The sequence below is a fragment of the Sus scrofa genome, chromosome 6 (assembly GCF_000003025.6).
Source record: "Sus scrofa isolate TJ Tabasco breed Duroc chromosome 6, Sscrofa11.1, whole genome shotgun sequence".
NCBI classification, from domain to species: domain Eukaryota; kingdom Metazoa; phylum Chordata; class Mammalia; order Artiodactyla; family Suidae; genus Sus; species Sus scrofa.
In genome coordinates, this window is record NC_010448.4 from 131795932 (window position 1) to 131817989 (window position 22058).

At 35.3% G+C, this 22058-nt stretch overlaps 1 protein-coding gene across 49 annotated transcripts in view; it reads right to left on the reverse strand.

Annotated features, from left to right (window-relative positions):
- Positions 1 to 22058, reverse strand: part of ADGRL2 (adhesion G protein-coupled receptor L2) — a 639025-nt gene that overhangs the window by 68850 nt on the left and 548117 nt on the right. For all 49 annotated transcript variants that reach the window (XR_002345120.1, XR_002345121.1, XM_021096393.1 and 46 more), the window contains one exon: positions 14895 to 15108. Coding sequence is in view for 47 of the 49 variants with exons in the window: in XM_021096393.1 (XP_020952052.1) it covers positions 14895 to 15108 (214 nt within the window). In the remaining 2 variants the exon portion in view is untranslated. The remainder of the gene's footprint in view (positions 1 to 14894; positions 15109 to 22058) is intronic.

Sequence of the window (22058 nt, forward strand, 5' to 3'; positions counted from 1 at the left end):
TTGGGAGTGCGGGGCTGTGAGCCGTGAAGCAGCAACACTGCTCTTCTGGAAGCTAACATGCACTCTCAAGCCATAGATATAAACAGGGTAAGTGTATTAAATAATGAATGACCAGCAAAACATCTTTATCACTGAAGATTAAAGACACAATGTATATTTTATTAGACACATTAAAATCTATTATGCTATTTCAAGATTTTTATAAAATTACAGCTAAATTTGAGATTAAGATTTTTATTTTTTCTATTATAGTTGATTTACAATGTTCTGTTAATTTCTGCTGTACAGCAAAGTGACCCAGTCATATATATATATATATATTCAAATTGTTTTTCTCGAATTATCCTCCATCATGTTATTTTATCAAAAATAAACAGTATTTGAAATTGCACGTTTTGTAGCTAGAGCGTTTTAGAAATATTTTTATTTACAAAAAGTAGTCTAACACTTAAAGTAGCATGCTCACACATAACATTACACATTTTATGTTAGAAATAATAGTTGGTTTGCTAAGTATATTGGATATGTCACTATTATGAAAAAGAAACACTAGAAGATCTTGCTATTGCTCTTATCTTTGACCCTTCAACTTTTCCATTTCAGCAACCTCATTAATGTCAAAATGCCATTAGAATCTCTGCCCACTTTCAAATCTCTACAGCCTGGGCAAGGCAAAATCTTTTGGGTTCAATCAGAAGTGCCTTCCTTTTGTGTCTGGCGAAAAAGCATAATAGTGCCACAAAGGTCAGAATAGTATGAATATTACCTTTATTAAAGAAAAAGGACCACATGACAAAGACAAACTTGTGAATGTAAAATGCCATGTTTTAGATCTGAATTGGGCTGGGTTTTCTTTTCTTTTCTTTCTTTTTTTCTTTTTTGGCAGATCCCTATAATGTATGTAAGCAATACCACTGGCAGGGTTAGTTTCTGTAATTAGCATCAGTACCCTCTTTAGGTTGGGTACCACAGGAAGCAGAATTTGAGGCCGGGACTTAGAATGTTCCTAGAACTACTAGTGAAGCCAGGAGTGAAGCAGGATTGGATAGAGCGAGAAGTGGGATTTGGTAGCAAACAAAGGCCCAGCAAATTCCTCAGGGAGGGAGTCCTGCGGTAGGGACAGCCCTTCAGAGATGTCTCAACATGAAGTGAAGGAGGAGGAGGCCAAGCCTTTGTATTCTGGCTTTCAATGAGAACTGCCTCTGGGGAGAAGGATTTAAGATCCCTTCAGCCCGTGGTGGTTCCTGGGCAGCAGCAACTCCCTGGGCAACTGGGGAAAGAGGGCCAGATCCTGAAGGGGGAGTCTAGAGGGCACACCTCACCATCCACTGCAACACTGCAATTGTAAAGAGGTTAATGGACTGTTTTCAAAAATAGTTCTTTTAAGACCACGTCTCATTTTCACGGCTTTTATTGTACTTTATCTTCTTGTACACAGTGACATGTCAATCCTGTTTACTAAGCGATATTCAATGGGTTTCCTATAGAGCAATGAACCTTAACAGGCAGCTTTTAATTGGCCCACATAGGAAACCACATTACTATTAATTCCACAGCTACAGCATAAAATAAAACCACTGCTTCTCAAACTCTAGAGCAATTAGACCTCTCGGCTATTTGGCTAACTCTGCTTCATGATACCCAATGCAGTTAATTATATTTTTTGATGTTAATAGTCTCTGTCAGTCTCAAGCATAACTTCTCTTTGATGAATATTTAAATTATATTTGAATAAAAAATAATCTTGGTTACATTTCATATTCAGTAATCATCACAGCTTAATAAAGGTCTACTTGTCAAGGGTTGAAATAAATGGCAATATACACATAAAGGTCCTAAATCAACTTATCAGATAATGTGTTTGTAATAACCATTGTCTATATCTCGATCCAACACACCTGTTTATATACATTTTTAAAAAGTATAGACTCATTCACATAACAACTCACAGTTAGATTTCAAAAGTTACTTATAAACAGTCTTTTAAATTATACATACAGAATTCCCATGAATTAACGATGAGAACATCTTAGGACTAGGTCATAAGTTAATTTAATGTATGGAATGAAATTACCAAATTTTAAAATGTCCTAGAAAAATCAGCATTGATTCGCCTGCTTCCTCTTGCTGTATTGTTTTGGCAGGTTCTAAGAGTAATAATATGAAAATAAGCTTTGATTCACTAAAAGATTTTTTGATAATGGGTCTTACAGAAATCCAGTGAAATCATTACTTACTAATCATTAGTGATTTCTATGAAATCATCATAACATAAAAACAGTATTTTTCTCCACATAAAGGAGTGGGAGGTGAGGCTGAGGGAAAATTCCAAAACTAGAGAACTGGAGAAGTGGGAAGAAAATAAAAGACAAAGCCCATTAGCATAATTTCTTAAACATTTACTTAAACCTCTTGTAGCTTGAAACTCCCTTAGTTTAAGTTTATATAATATAAGAAGGGTTTTTTTTTAAATGATTTTTATTTTTTCCATTATAGCTGGTTTACAGTGTTCTGTCAATTTTCTGCTATACAGCAAAGGGACCCAGTCACACGTAACTATATACATTCTTTTTCTCACATTATCCTCATCATGCTCCATCACAAATGACTAGATATAGTTTCCTCTGCTATATAGCAGGATTTCATTGCTTATCCACTCCATATGCAATAGTTTGCATCTATTAACCCCAGATTCCCAGTCCATACCACTCCCTCCCACAAGGCAACCACAAGTCTGTTCTCCAAGTCCACGAGTTTCTTTTCTGTGGAAAGGTTTATATAGAAAGGTTTTAAACCAAGCATTTATTTTATACAAACTGTATAACTGGGTTTTTCTATCTCAAAACTTTTACTGAATGAATAAATGTTTTATCTCATCTACTTAATGAATACCCCTTAATAAACTGACTTGTGAAATTTTTAATTTTTCATTCTTTCTTCTCTCAAACCCTAAATCTTTGAAATGTAAAGCAGACAAAATAAAATAAATGCCGAAATGTACAAACTAATCTAAGACTGTCTAGTGGAACATTATGCCAATTTCTAGAAACTAACACATTACATAAAAATGGCAGAAGAGTATTTAAGTTTTGTGAAGTTTACAGCTTATAAAACTTAGGGTCTGCACTCTAAGGAAAAAAAATAGAAAAAACTACAAGCAGAAAATCAGGGACCAAAGTCAATATTTGGGGGAGGGTGGAAACAACAATACAAAATACAAATTTTTAAAAGCTAACAAGTTTCACAAGTAAGAAAACCCAGAAAACTGAAATAATATTTTAATAATATAATTGCCTTGTATTCCTTTATAATACTTTAATAATATTTTTACTGTATAACTTAGGATTGTCTCTTCACAATTTCATTGTGTCACTTTCTATAAATTTGCTTTTCCACCCAAACAGTTGACTTGATTTATTTTTCATTATTCATGGTTCAGATATATTAGGAGTGCAACTACCATGTCACAGGTGTTTGTGTTTTTTGAAATGCTATATAGCCTGTGCGCCACAAACACAGATATTCTGATAGATTCAATTTTATACGATACTCATTAAAAGAGGAGAACAATAGGGTGCATTTATAACTGTAAGCACTACATCTGATATGTTTTCTACATACTATTGTAATCCACCAAAAATACTTCTGTTTTGGTTAATTATCAGCATGACCAAATCCTCCATTTATCATTTTACACATTTACTGACTGAAAGAATTTTCCAGCCTAGCTCCTAGCTCCATATACATTTCAAACATTATTTCTCCTCCACTTGCCACACATTTAAGGTGTCAGAGGATGATTCAAATTGTATTATGACACCTGGCCTTGCACATTTATGTCACAATCAGTAAGGCAGCATTATGAGTAATAGGAGTATTTCTAGAGGCCATTTCTTTGCCAGAATAGGTAGTGATAACTAAAATATACACAAGTGTCTACAACCTACATAAAAATACCCCATGAAATCCAAACTGAATTTTCACCAACTGAACCTCCACTTAACAGAATCTCAAAATGCTCTTGGCTACTCCTAGGCAACCATAAATGAGGGGAAACACAACAGAGAAGAAGCCAAGAGGATACAATGAAAACCTTACAAGATTGTGTTGAAATATCATACCTCAGCGACTTTTACAAAAACATGACCTAGTGAGCACGTTGCTAAGGGCCCTAAAGAATGCCTTGGAAGAAGCCTGTGCAAGTGAAGGCTCCAGACATTTAAGATTCATTAGCTTCATGGTAAATACACCTTCATAAACACAGTACTATTTTCACAAACTACAGGTGGATTCATTAAGAATAACAGATCTGCAGTCTGAAAAAACAAAGTTATCTTGAGACTGACAACTTATACAGAGTGACTTTCATTTCAGAAATTCTCTTCAAGGCTGTGGGGTGTTTTAAAACCACATCTTTATTGGTTGCATATGATATGTGAAGAAATATTGGGAGAACTGCAACATGTATTAGCTACAAGATACACCTGTTTGGTTTATATGAAATAAATACTGAAATTACAGAATTGCTAACTTTTCTGTGTTTCTTCAAAACTAGATTTTTTTCCTCAAAACATCTGAGAGATATTAGCTCTAATCCTAATTGTGGAACAGCAAAAAACACTAGAAACTGTAACTAAATTGCCCTTAAGATATTTAAAGAAAATACTAAGCAAGGTAAAAAGAGTAAGTCTTAAAAATCTGTAAGACAGATAAATACTAGTAAAATGCTATCGGAAATCTAGTTATCCACAATTATTTTCCCAAGGCAATATACAAAGTTGAAGATGGTATTGGAGGGTTTTTGTTATTGTTGTTGTTATTGCTATTGCTGTTAATACAGTCTAGGTGTGCAATCTCATTATATAATATATGGGAAAATTAACAGGGCCATAATAAATGACATTTTAAGCTCTTTTTAAACAATTCGATATCAAATTTTTTCTCTCTTCATTTAATAAAGTTAGTCAATAGAGTATATTATGGATGACACTGACTCATAATGGCTATCCTGCTTTTGATGTGGCAATGTCAAGCTGCTAAACTGCTAGTAAGAAAATAAAACAAAGATTTAGACTAAACCATTGATTCAATATATTTCTTCTACCAAATAATATACAGACCTTTTTTATAACTTAATTAGAATCTCAATAAAATAAAAAGGATAATAAGAAAGGAAAATTCTCAACTTCTAAATTATATTTTGTTATTATTTATAACATAATAAAATGGATAAATGAAGCAGCATATTTTCATACAGTGGTATTATTCCAGAGCTTCAATGAATATATAATCTATTTTCTGGAAATAAACAAGCCAATAAGAAGCTGCACATCAATAGAAAAATAATTCCAAATTCTTAAGTGAACTTAAAATTCATAATTTGCTTTTCATGTTTTATATTGGGCAAAAAATCCATTATATTACATTTCAGCAGTATCTATGAGTACTTCATAGGCGGGGAAACAGAGGAAAAAGCCATCTGCAAAGTAAAAAGAGTGGCTATGTCTTGATCTGAAACTCTAAAATAAAATTTTATATCTCTTCTCTACAACTGTGATTAAATCTGTTTTTATTTGTTCAAAGTATAACTCTTCAAAAGGATGCTTGTAAACGTATTTATACATTGATACTAGTAGTATGAATTCAAAAAGCAGATATACACTAAAAAGAAATCACAGTTAGGTACAAAGCAAGTACTCAAATGGGTATTTGAAAATAGTCCTAAGTATGCAGCTTTTGGTGTGCTTTCATGTACATCTGATTGTCTACTACATTTCGGTAATATAACATTGAATGGACTTGATTTCTATCAATTAGAAATTTGAGTTCCCGTCGTGGTGTGGTGGAAATGAATCTGACTGGAGACCTTGAGGTTGCCGGTTTGACTGCTGGCCTCACTCAGTGGGTTAAGGATCTGGCGTTGCCATGAGCTGTGGGTGTATGTTGCAGATGTGGCTGGGATCTGGCATTGCTGTGGCCGTGGCTTAGGCCAGCAGCTACAGCTCTGATTAGACCCTGAGCCTGGGAACCTCCACATGCCGCGGGTGTGGCTCTAAAAAGAAAAAAGACAAAAAAAAAAAAAAAAAAAAAAAAAAAAAAAAAAAGGAAAGAAAGAAATTTCATTTGCTTAAATTTATTATGTAAATAAAAGCCAACATTTTAGTGCATAGTAGAAAATATTCTAAGAGAGTAAAATCTACAAGATATAGAACAATACATGTACTTTTTTTTTTTTTTTTTTTTGGTCTTTTTGCCTTTTCTTGAGCAGCTCCCGTGGCATATGGAGGTTCCCAGCCAGGGGTCTAATTGGAGCTATAGCCACCGGCCTACGCCAGAGCCACAGCAACGTGGGATCTGAACCACGTCTGCGACCTATACCACAACTCATGGCAACGCTGGATCCTTAACCCACTGAGCAAGGCCAGGGATCGAACCCACAACCTCATGGTTCTTGGATTGGTTAACCACTGCGCCACGATGGAAACTCCACAATATAGGTACTATTGAAATCCCACTGTCGACTCATCCATAACACTCATCTCTCAAATGAGAAAACTGGAAAAAATAATAACTAAATAACAAATGGATACTCACATTCACTTTCATTTATTCGCCTTCCACTCTAGTTTCTAAAATAAAAGTCAAATTCTAAAAAATAAAAGTCAACTTGTAAAAATAGAAACTCCAAAGTTACAGAGCTGAAATGAAATATGTCTATTTTTTGACAACCAACGTCCCTATCTCTCATCTAACCAATATCTTCCAAAAGTAAAATCAAATTCAAACTCTTAAGGTGTTATTTAAGGCTCTTAATTTCACTGAATAAATCTTTTAAAAGATCAGTAATGTAGTGTACTTAGGGAAAATGGTTCTGGCTTCCAAGACCAATGCAACATAAAAGATAAAACCCACATATTAACTGGAAGTACCAGCAAAAACTGGCAATTCACACATGTACTCTCAGTCTTCATTATCCACCAGAATTACTTTACTAATTTTCATTTTAAATGGAGAAACAGAGGACCCTGTAGGGTAGAATCTTTGATGTGACATTGTTTCTTTCTTCTACATTTGATAAGCAGGGTCATAAGGGATATTTAGATGATTTGTCTTCTAAGCCATTTTATAATTTATTAGTCTTTCTTGCACACTAAATGTGAATGTTTAATATGGTTCATGTTTATTACTGCCAATAGTCTTTCCTTCCTATAATGAGTGCTTGGGTTTAAATGCCCACCAGGAAGTGACATGCAAAGTATGTGTCCAATTAGATATACCAATTAGAGCTTTAATGGTTATTTATTACTGTACTAAATAAGGTTCAAGAGTCTGTACTAGTAACCTTCCAATTCTTGGTGAAAGAGAGGTGCTTGTAATTCCAGTTAGTTGTCTTAAAAGAACTCAGCCAAGAATGGAAGAATTAGTGGAAATCTATCACCCGATAGAAAATAACCTAAGTACATGGCACTGAGATGATGAGTTAGTAGTATTTGAGTCATTTATTTTTCTCCAGATGCATTTTATCTTAACAAACAAATAGTTGATAAACCTGGCACCAAAGATAGATAAAAGCACTTGGGATAAACAGGATAAAGGTAGGAATGCAGTTGCTTAGTAATGGCAGGCTTAGATCCTATAAGACTGAATAGGTGCTATGGATAAATATTCTAAGCAAGAGGCAGATACCCCTGACTAGGTAAGTATTAATAATAATTTAAAAATTAAAAATACTAACCCTAAAAAAATAAAACATCAAATTAGATAAGAAGGCAGATTTAGCTAATTTTTTCACTATAAAAACTGCCATTAATAAGGAATGGATGTGAATATCTTAGGAAGACAGGTTTTAAGTTTACTGTTACTTATGAAGAGATCAAGGAACAAAAATTACCAAGTAAAAAACTTTCACACAGGAGTTCCCATTGTGGCACAGTAGAAACCAATTCGACTAGGAACCATGAGGTTGCGGGTATGCTCCCTGGCCTCGCTCAGTGGGTTAAGGATCTGGTGTTGCTGTGAGCTGTGGTGTAGGTCACAGCAACAGATCTGACTGTACCCCTAGCCTGGGAACCTCCAAATGCCACGGGTGCCACCCTAAAAAGACAGAAGACAAAACAAAACAAAACAAAACAAAAAAACAAACAATAAAAAACCTGTCACACAGCTTTGATGTGGATACAAAGTTTCTTTATGAAGACTGAATCATCAATATATAAAGTTGAAAGGATTGTATGTCATGGAGGTTACATCCACACCGAAATCTATAATCATGAAGTTTGCCAGAGAACACTGGCAGAACTGTGACTGCATTTTAATGCATTTTCTTGGTTAAATTCTGAGAAGCTTCCGTCATAGGAAGGTTTTGTGTGGATGTGCGCATGTATTTAAGTATCTCTTTTCTTTATGCATACTTAATATCTATTAGTATACCTGAAGATAAGAGGAGTATATATACAAACTCTAGATAACAGCATTTAAGAATAATTATTAAGTAATATTTAAGAATCAATTTTCATTCAACCAAGGTATGAATTAATGAATGTTCAGGTATAGATGATTTGAGGTTTCAGCCTCTGTGGCAAATTATTCAACCTTTTTAAAGATTCCAAAGTAAAAAGTGGGATATCAGGTTGCCACTCTTCCCCAATGGTATTTTTAAAATATTTAAGAATATATACATGCTGCAGCGTGGATAAAGTGTACTGACTGCAATGACAGTTGATTTCATGAGTGTAATGAAAGGGAGCCTAACTATGATGAGTCCCAAGGTCCTCAGCAGCCCCAATAATCTGTTATTCAATAACTCTCTTAAAATAGGAGTTATGGCTATGTTTACCCCTGCCATAAAGGCTCCCTATGTGCCTTACATCTACTATAATGTAAAGAACCATGGAACAGAAAAAAGTAATGCACATACGTAACTTCAACACCAATGAGAAAAAAAAAAAAATTCCTTTTATACTTTACCGCTGGCTTATGAGACATTACCCTCCTATTCTTGTTCTGGTTTCCACGATGGCAACTTTATCCTTGCTCCTCGAATGCAGGTGTTCTCTAGAGCTTTTGCATGCTTAAAGTGCATAACCTCTGTGGGTAATATCATCTATTTCCCTGCAATTACCAACTTTATGTTTATGTTTGCATTATCTAAATGTTCTTTCCACCACTTCTGTGAGTGACAGATCTGTATAAACAACTGCTTGCTGAACTACTTATTTATATTTCACCCTGTTTCCCAAATAAACTTAAAGGAGCTTAAACTGGATGTTTAAAAGCCAAAAACATAATAAATTTTATTTAATAAGAAATCTACTGTAGTCGTGCTTTGAGGTTCTAGCCAATTGGTAGGCTAAAAAAAAAAAAAATGGCTAAAATCTTTAGAGGAATCAGGCTGGTTCTCTAAGTCTAGGGCACTAAACTTACTTCCCTTGGGCAATTTCAATACAAAAAAAAAAGGGGGGGTCTATCTGTGAATCAATTACACAAAATACACCTTTCCTACTGTAGGGAAAAACTGAGGCATGTTTCTTACCATTTTCTTGAGAGTAGCACATATTACTCTTAGAACCTCTTTGCATTGACTGAGGTACACTGGTGTACATCTGACAGAATGAGTTAAGACTCTGAAAACTGGACCTACCTATGCCCGTGAACTTTATATTTAGTATTTTTTAAAAGTGGTAAAAATGTACCATGCTTTCTTACTTTCAAATCTCTTGGCCAGAGCGCTTAAAAAATAAAAAAGAAGAGAAAGAAGGAAAGAAGGGAAGAAGGAAGGAAGAAAGAAAGGAAGGAAGGAAGGAAGGAAGGAAAAGACAAGACAAGACAAGATCAGACAAGACCAGACCAGACCAGACCAGACCAAAGAAAAATTATACAGCATAATCCAAGGCAGCAAACTACCCTGATAAGAACTGGCAACTTCTCAGGGTGAAGAAACGAACAAAGGGACAGATATAAACAATACCAGAAGAGGATCTCCGACACAACTCAGCAGTTGTACCCAGTGAACCAGAATTGTTAGCAAAATTCTAATTTACTCACTCATCAAATACTTCAGAGGAGTAGTACAGGTTTTCTTTCTTTTTTTTTTTTTCCTTAATGAATTCAAAGTGTTAAAACTGTTTCATATTTAACTTATCTGGCTATAATTAACTTCAAAGAGTGCTAAAAAATTATCTCTAATGGTGATTATTTTATAGAGTATTAAAATACATGTCATTTTAGGAAAGAGTTTCATTTCTCACTTTTTAGGATGAGCCATTTGGCTCATCTACTTATACTTAAAAGACAAGCAGAATCAGTTACTAATAGAGCCTTGGTTTCACACTTAAACTGAGCAAGAAACAGAAAATGGAGAATGAATAACAATTATTAATACCTTTACTATAGCATAGTCAACTACAAGTGTATTTATTTACTTGACTCTCAGCTGCTGAAGTGATGACATTGAGGGAGGGGGGTGAGAAAGCCTTGAAATACAATATAAACATATTTTAATGGTATTGATATTTTTGTGCTAAGATTATGTGTATTATGTGTAGAAAAGTGGAAGTTTCAAATTTCACAGAAAAAAATCCAGTGCTTTTATTTGATCTTTCAAAAGAGAAATCTCCTACATTAAAGGAAAAAAGCGTTTCTCTTCTACATTATTAACACATTTTTGATTATTATAAATGGAAAAAATTGCCAAATTATTAGGAGTGTGGTGAAAATAACGCTTACTTTATTTGTAAATACTGAAAGAATGTTTTTAACTTAAAAAAACAAGCACAATTATTTCCCACATCAAAATTTTTCTGTAATAATTCAGCTGCAAAAATATTGTCCACCTATTTTTCTTACAGCTATTTAAAACTACTTAACAGTCAAACATGGCAGATTTCCTCTAAGGTTTATATTCTGACATACACAAAATGGTACACTCATAAATTACCATGATAAAACTTAAGTTATTTTAACATTATCTTCCTTGTCAATAAGATGTTCCTGTTTAAATTGTCACTGTGTGACTACATAATTAAGTCATTAGTATAATACAGCAATTTAAGAATGGGGTTGCTTTAGACAATTTTGGAACTAACCCCTTATTTTCACCAACACACCGTAAATTGTTTGGAGACTCTGATAACAAGGAAACAAGAGTTAGCTTTCACAGAATCTAAATACTCCCCAAACTCTAGCTCCTTTAAAATGTATTATCAAAAATGCAGCTCTGCTTTTATAACATAATGAAACCATGAAAATAAGTTGCTTTCTTATCTTGAACATTTCCTATAAAATGTAATTACATTTATATTAACAAGTACAGTAAGACATGTATTGTGCTAGATACTCAACCATGTATTTAAACGTATAATTCCACAAAGACAAATTACCCTACAAAGTACCATTCCTCAGGGTCAGCTCGTTCAGATTCTTTGTGCTAACATCCAGTGCTTTCCGCCTGTCTGGTCTAGTAAAAACAGGGGATTGTACATAATAATTCTCCACTTCCTACTTCTCTCTAGCCTACTCCTAGATGCTCATCTCATATCACTACCAATGGACAGTCAGATCAACATAAAAAGAATGGGAGTTCCCATCACCGCTCAGTGGTTAATGAACCCGACTAGCATCCATGAGGATGCAGGTTCAATCCCTGGCCTTGCTCATTTGTTTAAGGATACGGCAATGCTGTGAGCTGCAGTGGAGGTCACAGACGTGGCTCGGATGCTGCATTGCTGTGGCTGTGGTGTAGGCCAGCAGCTACAGCTCCGATTTGACCCCTAGCCTGGGAACATCCTTATGCCACGATGCGCCCCCCCCCCAAAAAATATATAAGAATGAATAAACGGCCAGTTATTAGGGGCTGCCTTTACTATCTGCCTAGTATAGGCAGTTCTCAAATTTAAAAATGCTATGTGAAAAATTTTATTGGAGCACACAATCCATCCTTCCAAAGAAGCTATGTTATGTTTTGTAGTTTGTTGCACAAGCCAGATTTCAAATCCTACAAAGTCCATAAAGGATTTTTGTTTTAAATAAAAAACTTTATCAAGTGCCATTTATACAAATGAGATTTTTCTTTAATTTTTTAATAACTACACTTTAAGAACTAAGGAAAAAAAGAAATTTGGTGAAAATCTTTCATATTATATATGTTCTCTTGTTTCTTAGAAATATCTTGATTGGTATCAACATTAACCAAAAAAAACCAAAAACAAAACAAACAAAAAAAAAACTGCTTACCACAACATGCTACCAATAATAATATGCTAATATATATTATCTGTGAAATTAGAGATTTTTACAGCAATTTGTACCCACACTCTCATAGTGTAGATTTTTTAAAAATAATTTTTCAGCTCCCTGGTGGCCTAGCAGTTAAGGATCCAGTGATGTCACTGCTAGGAACTTTCTACATGCCACAGGCTCAGCCAAAAAATTTTTTTTCATGTTTTTGTTCATTAACCCCTTTGGATATTTTCATTGTGCCTACACCGATCAGACTCCAGTCTAGAAAATTCACTATTCTACTTTAAGGTAGACTAGCATATAAGCTACAAAGTTTGACAGAATATTGTTTTCAGTGGAAGGAAAGAGGTAAGAGGAGAGGTTGAAGGCTTTGAACAGAAAGATAGAGGGTTTTCCTAATGAGCAAAATACAAAAGTAATAATGTATAATAAACTCTGTGAAATTTAAGTGTTCCTTCTGAGAGTCTCTTTATTCCAAATACCTAGCCTAGGATTGCTGGATATTTCTGTAGTGGTTCAGTAATAACCACCTATAATTTTAATATCTTACATGTAAGAAAATTCTAATTAAGATGCCAAAAGTATCTAAAGTTAGTTGGGGGGGAGGTGCCAAGAATTAGATGCTCTATGTTAAGGCAGAGGAAAGTTCATATTCCTTGTCAGCAGTTTTATTTTCCTACTTATATGTAGGAAGCAATTGTCCAGTTAAGAGATAAATGGATTCATATATTTTATAGTTTATAACACACTTTCCAACACTTCATTTTTAAAAAACAAAATTAACCAATGTTATATTACTCAAATATCTTTCTATATATCTATCTGTCTTTTTTTTCTTTTTTTTTTTTTTTTGCTATTTCTTGGGCCGCTCCTGCGGCATATGGAGGTTCCCAGGCTAGGGGTGGAATTGGAGCTGTAGCCGCCGGCCTACGCCAGAGCCACAGCAACGCATAATCCGAGCCGCGTCTGCAACCTACACCACAGCTCACGGCAACGCCGGATCGTTAACCCACTGAGCAAGGTCAGGGACCGAACCCGCAACCTCATGGTTCCTAGTCGGATTCGTTAACCACTGCGCCACAACGGGAGCTCCTATATATCTATCTGGAAAGAGAAAGAGAGAGGGAGAGAATGACCATTATATGTTTTCTTAACTTAAATTTGTTGTTTTTATTTTTTTAATTTTTTTATTTTTTTATTTTTTTTTTTTGAAATTAAGAATCAGGAGAAGAAAAGCCACAAATTGGGAGGAGATATTTGCAAAAAACATATCTGATACAGAGTTGTTATCCAAAATATATTTTTAAAATCTCTTAAAACTCAACAATAAGAAAACAACTCAATTAAAAAGATGGCACAAGACCAGAACAAACACCTCACCAATAAAGATATACAAATGGCAAGATATACAAATGACACAACATGTCATTGGAGAATGGAAAGTTACAACAACGAGATATCACTACACATCTATTAGAACAGCCAAAATCTAAAATCAACACCAAATGCTGCTGAGGGTGTGAAGCAACAGGAACTCTCACACATTGTGGGTAGGAATGCAAAACTGTACAGTTTGGAAGACAGTTTGGCAGTTTCTTACAAAAACACACCCTTACTGTTTGTTATGATCCAGTAAATCATGTTTCTTGGTATTTACCCAAACTGAAAACTTACACCCACACAAAAACTTGAACAGATGTTCATGGCAGCTTTATATATGATTGCCAAAACTGGGAAGCAATCAAGAAGTCCTGTAGTAGGGTGAATGGATAAACTGTGCTACATACAGAGTATGGAATATTATTTAACACTAAATGGAAATGAGCTACTAAGTCATGAAAAGACATGGAGGAAACTTAAGTGTGTATTACTAAGTGAAAGAAACCAATGTGAAAAGGTTACTTACTGTATGACAACAACTGCAAGACATTCTAGAAGAGGCAAAATGATAAGGCAATAAAAACATCAGTGCTTGTCAGGGGTTTGATGGAGGGAGAAATGAGTAAGTGGAGGACGGAGGAGTTTTAGGTCAGTGAACCTGTTCTGTATATTACAATGGTGGATATGTGCCACTATAAATTTGTCAAAATGCACAGAATGTGAAACTCCAAGATTAAACTAAAGACTTAGGGTGACGATGTGTCAATGTGAGTTCATCTATTGTAACAAATGTTCCACTGTGATGAAGGATGTCAGGATGTCAATGGTTGGGGAGGCTGTACATGTGAGGGGAAAGGGATGTGATGACTCTGTACATTCTGCTCTTTTTTTGCAGCAAAAAAATAAAGTTTATTACCAAAAAAAATTAAGGGGCAATCACTGCAAAAGACCCACATACCTAAACAGTTTCGATACTATAAAATATTTCAAAATTGTGAAGCCCTAAAAACAGATTACATTTCAAATACTTTTTCTTTGATAATATATTAGAAATGTGTATTATATATGGCTTCTGAAATGTCAATCTATATACAATGATATAGTGATTTAAATGTTGAAAATTTATAATACAGAAATCAACATTAGTAGGCAAAACCTTAACTCAGTTTAATAAAGAGGTTGATATGGACTGTATCTATCCAATCTGGAATTATTATAATAGTTTTACTAATTTGGATGCAGTAACTAAAATGGGATATTAACACATGAACATTTACCTTTGAGTCATAATTTTGAAGGCATCTGGGAGGTAGCAGTCTGTATTCTCCATCTGAAACGGGTCAGCGTCACAAATCTTGTCGTCTGTTCGACCATAATTAGCGCTCTCAATCATGATGACATCACTGCCTGGACATCGGAGATCTATAGAATAACCTTCGCAGGATAATTCTCGCCTAACTAACCCAAATGGTAAAGCTGCTCTGCTGAAACCTTTAAAAAGAAAAGAAAAGTAAAATCAACTCACGTATGAAGTACATTATTTTAATAAGGTATTTTTAAGTAATATGATTCATGCCTATATGCAAGAGATGGCACACAACGTATGTTTTTCAAACCATCCATTCATACATTTATTAAATAATTCTCTAGATCTTTATTAGGAATCAATAATTTATTATTAGATTTTTAATATTTATCTTTAGCTGGGTTAGTCACCTTTATAAGACAATTTTAAATTACTTTAATAAAACATGTCTTGGAGTTCCCGTCATGGATCAGTGGTTAACGAACCAGACCACTATCCATGAGGATGCAGGTTCGATCCCTGGTCTCGCTCAGTGTGGTTTAGGTTGCAGACGTGGCTCAGATCCAGAGTTGCTGCAGCTGTGGCGCAGGCCAGCAGCTATGGTTCCGATTCGACCCCTAGCCTGGGAACCTCCATGTGATGAAGGTGCAGCCCTAAAAAGCCAAAAAGCCAAAAACATTAAAAAAAAAATAAAATAAAATGTCTGTATAATCTAGCCATAATCAGAAACTAAGTGGCTCTTTTTGAATAAATCCAAAGAAAAATGACACATCTGATCAATGGATTTATAAACAATGACAGGTTTTACAAATACAGAATATAACAACTAATAAAGGAACAGTTTACATTTCTGGAATGAAATCAAAGATCTGCTCTACAGGACACTGGCCTTACTCATTTAATGTAGACAAATCAATTACTGTTAGTAGCATTATCTTAAAATACTTTTGTCTTAGGATTTCTCCCCCAAAATAACTAAGATGTTCTGACAGTATCATATTTATGGCACAATAACTTATTTCTATTTGTGTTCTCTTTATGGAAAATTGACATAAATGTGAGGATTCAGCAGATGGGCATCAGAGGAGCCAACATTGCTCCAACCCAGTACATCAAGCTGAAACACCCAAAAAGGGCAAAATTTCTCATAAGATTCAGTTTTGTCATCAACTAAATGGAGATGAAACATCTGTGATATTGCTTTTCCTAGCTCCGAAACTCTAAAATGAGATAATATATAGAAAAGTGCTTAATTAAAAGTGCTATATAAATTTACATTTGGTGTATTAGGCAGGGTAGAGCGAACCACTCTTCATGCATGCTGTAAAAAAGGATTCCAAATGGAATAAAAGATTGGAATTTTAAGTTTTTAACACATTTTTCAACCAGGGGTCCCATAACATAGAAATAGCATAGAACAAAGGTAAAAGTAGAAAAAGCCAAGGGCAGCCAAGAAGGACTGTGTGGGAGAAGCACCTCTTTAGGAGCTGGTGTGCTCCATTACCAACCACATGAAAAACTTCTACACTGACTTCTTTTTTAATTTCAGTTTTGTAACTTGTTGCCATCTGCAGCATCCCTTTGATAAAGGACTAGCATTTATTTTTTCCTATCTCTATCCTTTGAATTACCTTGCATCACATGAGCCATCCTTTATATCCCTTTTTGCAGGAAAAATAAAATGACACTCAGAACTGTTCCAAGACAAAAACTTGAAGAGCTGGGTTGTGTCCAGGTCAATCCACTGCCAAAACCTGTTCTCTTTAACTGCTTCACAATGCTTCTCACTGATTTAATAAAATAAAAGGTCTCCTGGATAAACATGCATCCTCTTCTAAGATGCAAATAATCCTGCATCTTAAAGGATTATTTAAAGGATTAGTGGGTTACACCTTGGTACGATTTAGAAAATCAGTAATTCTCAAACTTGGCTGAACTCTCAGTTCTATGGAGAAAACTAATAATGTAATTGGGATAGAAAAAGAAGAAAAGGACAATTTAGAGCACAAATCTTCAGGGGACTGAGGCGAATGTCAACCTTTGTAGGTTTTCATGAAGAAGATTTATGGTCTTTCGAGAGTACCGAAAGTACGAAAAAGGTACACTTGCAATGAAAAAGGAATACGGAAATGGAGCTGGGCAGTATCAAGACAAACAGTAAAAGGGCCAACTTTTCACCCTCTTCCTTTTACATATGTTATTGCTTTCTTCCCTGATACTCTACTGCTTTTACAAATAATTCAGCTCAAACTAGCATTATATTTTGTTTTAATTAAAAATATTTTGGGGAGCTTCAGAAGCTGATACTGATTTCTATGGCAAAAGGCTACGTACGCTGCTATGTGAAAATTTAAACAAGTGACATCATATACAATTCTGCAGCATAGTATATTTTAAAGACATTATTTGAAATTATAATTCCTTATAAATTGTGTTATTGCATAGTACTATGAATATCCAAATATTTCCATAGACTGCCTTGAAGCCAAAATCCATAACTTATAGTATTTGTCAAATACTATCATCAATCAACAGAGAATTGATTCTGGAGCACTATGGTGTTTTTGTTGTTGTTGTTGTTTGTTTTTAATAGCTGCACCTGCCAGGGGTCGACTCAGAGTTGCAGTTGGGACCTACACCACAGCTACAGCAAAACCTACGCCAGCATCTTGGGCAACAGGGGATCCTTAACTCACTGAGCGAGGACAGGGATAGAACCATCATTGTTGCAGTGACAACACTGGGTCCTTAACTCGCTGATCCAAAATAGGAATTCCAGCACTGTGGTTTTAACTAAAGCTCTTTAATTTTTGTTAATAGTTTGCCAGATTATAGTTTCCTCTGCTTTTGAAAGATGTTTGAGAAGTTGCCTAGTTCAGAGTTTTACTGTTTCAGAAAAAGGAAGTTTTTTTCTTTTTTCAGAAAAAGGAGTTTTTTGGAAGCAAAAGGAGGGGATTTTTTTTTTTTTTAAAGAAAAAGGAATTTTTAAAAAATGTATTGGACTTCCCATCATGGCTCAGCAGTAATGAACCCTATCAGGATCCATGAGGACTTGGGTTCAATCCCTTTCCTCAATCAGTGGGTTAAAGATCTGGTGAGCTATAATGTAGGTCACAGACTCGGCTTGGATCCCAAGTTGCTGTGGCTGTGGTGTAGGCCGGCAGCTGAAGCTCCGATTCCACACCTAGTCTGAGAACTTCCATATGCCAGGAGTGCAGCCCTAAAGAAGTCAAAAAAAAAAAAAAAAAAAAAAAAAAAAAAAAAAAACAAAAAACCAATAAACGACTTATAATTAACAAAAGTTACTACATCTTCACAAAAGAAAAAAAACACTTAAATTGTCAATTTATTATTTTCTAGGTACTAATGAGGTTGTCACAAAGACAGATGAGTTACATGTTTATAAGCTTTCCTTTATTTAAACCCCATGTTTTCAAATACATACACACACACACACACACACACACACACACACACGCATATATATCCATAAAAAAATATGAAGAGAGAAGTAAAAGTAAAATTATAGTAGCTAACATTTGCACAGCAATTACTATGTTTGGATACTGTTCTAAATGCTTTTCATGGATCACCTTTTTATTCTCACCAATATCAACAACTACAACAAAAACCAATGAAGTAGTTTCTGTAATAACACCAATTTATAAGAGTATAAAACTAAGACACCAAATGGTAGGTAATCTGGGGTTTCAGGGATTACTATGAGTTAAATTCTAATGTACGCAGGTTCTCAGATTTCAGAGCCCATGCTCTTATTAACAGCCATGAACAAAAAGGGACTCTGTGACTTCTCAAATCACCATCTTGATGATACAAAACAAGATTTGTTTTATAATTTTTTCATAAAATCTGAAATGTGCCCAAAAAAATGTCAATGAATTTGTGAGGAAACAATTATTTAAAGGATTACACAACATACAGACAATAATGAAAACTTCGCATTTGTGGAAATGTACCATAAATTTATCAAGAAAGCAAATCTACATTGTTCAAGTATGGGCAAATAGAAAGATTATTTAACACTAAAGTAGGGTCTAGGTCAACCTTGTGAACTTGGCTAAGTCATTTTATTTTTCTGGGTTTTAATTTCTTTTTCTAAAGATTTAGAGTAATTAAGTTCTATCAAGTCTCACCAATCTATAATTCTAAACAGGCAAACTCTTTTTAATCAGGTACACATGCTACTCTAACACTTTCAAGTGATTGATAATTAATGTATCTGCACTCTCGTTCTTTGAAATATAAACATACATGAGAATGTCAGCGATGGTGTTCTATGGCCCAACAAAGTAGTTTGTATGGTGCTGCTGAGAAAATTCTCAAAAGAACAGGAAATAAATTAGCCAGGGTTCATACAAATCGAAAGCAGATCTTCCTAGGTTAACTATTTTAATAAAGGACTTCATGGAAAGGAGAAAATAAACATGGATTAATTATGAAATCAAAAGAAAAAACTTACATTACGTTCTAAGAAAAATTTAAAGTTACACTTTCTTTGGCCACTCCTCCCTATTACCCCGAAAATTTCAAGGGCTATAGCTTCAAACATTTCTACCAACAATGGTACTTCAAAGAAGTCTGGAAAGTCAAATAAAACCATTGCAATCAATGTTCTTATTTATTTATTTATTTATTTATTTATTTATTTAGTCTTTTGTCTTTTTTTTAAGGACCGAACCCGCAACATATGGAGGTTCCCAGGTTAGGGGTTGAATCGGAGCTACAGCTGCCAGCCTACACCACAGCCACAGCAATGCATGATCCCTGCTGCATCTGTGGGACCTGCACCACAGCTCACAGCAATGCCAGATCCTTAACCCACGTATCCTCATGGATACTAGCTGGGTTCATTAACCACTTAGCCACAATGGGAACTCCCATTTTTAAAATTCAGTATCTTCACTAAGTATAAAACATGAAAAGACAGAACAAAACTTATTCCTAAAAACATTCATTTTACCTTTGTTAATGATTTTAATAACTACACAGTCACAGGAAGAAATCATCATAGGTATTACCGCTATCTCTGAAATGCACTCTCTTTCTTTACATATGAACTCATTCTTAATAATTTGGGTATTTTTCAAGAGTTTTTCCTCAATCATTTGCCAACAATATATGACTGATTCCCAAATATGACTATGCATCAGAGTCATCAGGTAAACCTTTTTTAAAAAGAAAGGTCTTCAGGGAGTTCCCATCATGGCTCAGTGGAAACGAATCTGACTAGGATCCATGAGGATGCAGGTTTGATCCCCAGCCTCGCTCAGTGGGTTTAGGATCCAGCATTGCTGTGAGCTGTGGTGTAGGTCACGGACGTGGCTTGGATCCCAGGTTTCTGTGGCTATGGTGTAGGCCAGTAGCTGTAGCTCTGATTTCAACCCCCAGGAACCTCCATATGCCATGGATGCAGCTCTAAAAAGACCAAAAAGACCAAAAAAAAAAAAAAAAAAAAAAAAAAAAGCTCTTCAAGCCCAGCCTAATAATCCAGCCCTACTGAATTAAAATCTCTGGGTTCCTTTGAAGGGAAGTTATCTGGATTTGGGAAAGAAAACTTATTTGTTTGCAACACACTGATACAATAACTAAGATGTGCCAAGAATTTCTCCAAGACCTTGAAAAAGGTTTTCTCTACTGAGGTTACATATTTGTTAATATTTCCTCTTAATTCTCTAATACAGTCTTACTTTAATCTTTGAGCATATTCATAACAGCCACTCTGAAATGTTTATCTGCTAAATCTAACATCTGGGCCCACAGCAGAGGTAGTTTCTATTAAATGTTTTTTCTCCTGCATGAGGGTCAACAACCCTGTTTCTCTGCATTATCTTGTAAAATTTTTGTTGCTATTGAAACCTAGACATTTTAAATATTATTCGCCTAGCAACTCTAGATTCCTTTCCCCTGAGAACTGCTGTTGTGATATTTTCTTTTTAGCATCCTGACGGAATTTAATCTGCAAAATCCGTCTTTCCCACAGTTTGCAGCTGCTGTGTTCACTGCTGTTCCTGTTGCTGTTATTTTAATTCTTACCTTTATTTTCTAGCCTGACTACCTAGGGATCAGGCCTATCTCCGCATCACTTAGCCATCAGCCAATGATGAGCAGATATAGCATAAAACCATGAACCCATTATAAGGTCTCCACCCTCTGCTGATTGATAAATGTATTAGGGAGAGTGTTCAAAGTTCAGGCTGTTATATTTAGCCTTGGGTTATAAGTCCCCTTGCATCTCCTCTTCTTTGTGTGTGGCTTTCCAGTCAGACAAGAATGCCTAGAGAACTTCTGGCTCTTTCATTTCCAAGGTTTCCTGGTTAGGTTTCCACAACCTCAGGAAAGCAGAGTCTACTACTTTTACTGACAACACTGCTGGGCATGGGTTTCCACCCTCTACTCTAAATTAAGCTAACTCTCCCACAAATATTCAAGGCCAGTCTAGCTCCAGTGAAACTGAGCACAAATATTCAAGGCCAGTCTAGCTCCAGTGAAACTGAGCACAATGACAGAGCCAGGAAGGGAGGGAGGGGGTAGAAGCAGCCTCTGGCTAGAAGGTTTTATCCTTCAACTGTGTGCACCAGAAGTTCCTTCAGCTTTTCACAAGGAAATGCTTCCCAATTTCTTATTTGGTAAATTTCCAGAGCCCCAAAGTGGTGGCTGTTAACAATTCTGTTCAGTTTTCTACTTGTTGGGGGCAGGGGAGAAGATCTGCCACCCTCTTCACCCCAGTCCCTCTGAGGACTTTACAAATATGTACTGACTGCAAATCCCCAAAACAACCCTATGAGATCCCTATTATTATCACCACCATTTTACAACGAGGAATTGGGGGGGGGGGAGTGATGTTTTCCACAATCATAAATCCAGTAAGAATGAAATAAATGGCACAAATGAACCTCTTTACAGAAAAGAAACAAACTCATGGACATGGAGAACAGACTTGTGGTTGCCGAGGGGGAGCTAGAGGGAGTAGGAGGGACTGGAGTTAGGGGTTAGTAGAAGTAAATTATTGTATTGAAGTGGATAAGCACTGAGATCCTGCTGTATAGCATGGGAACTTGTGACGGAACATGATGGAGAATAATGTGATAAAAAAGAATGTATATATATGCATAAC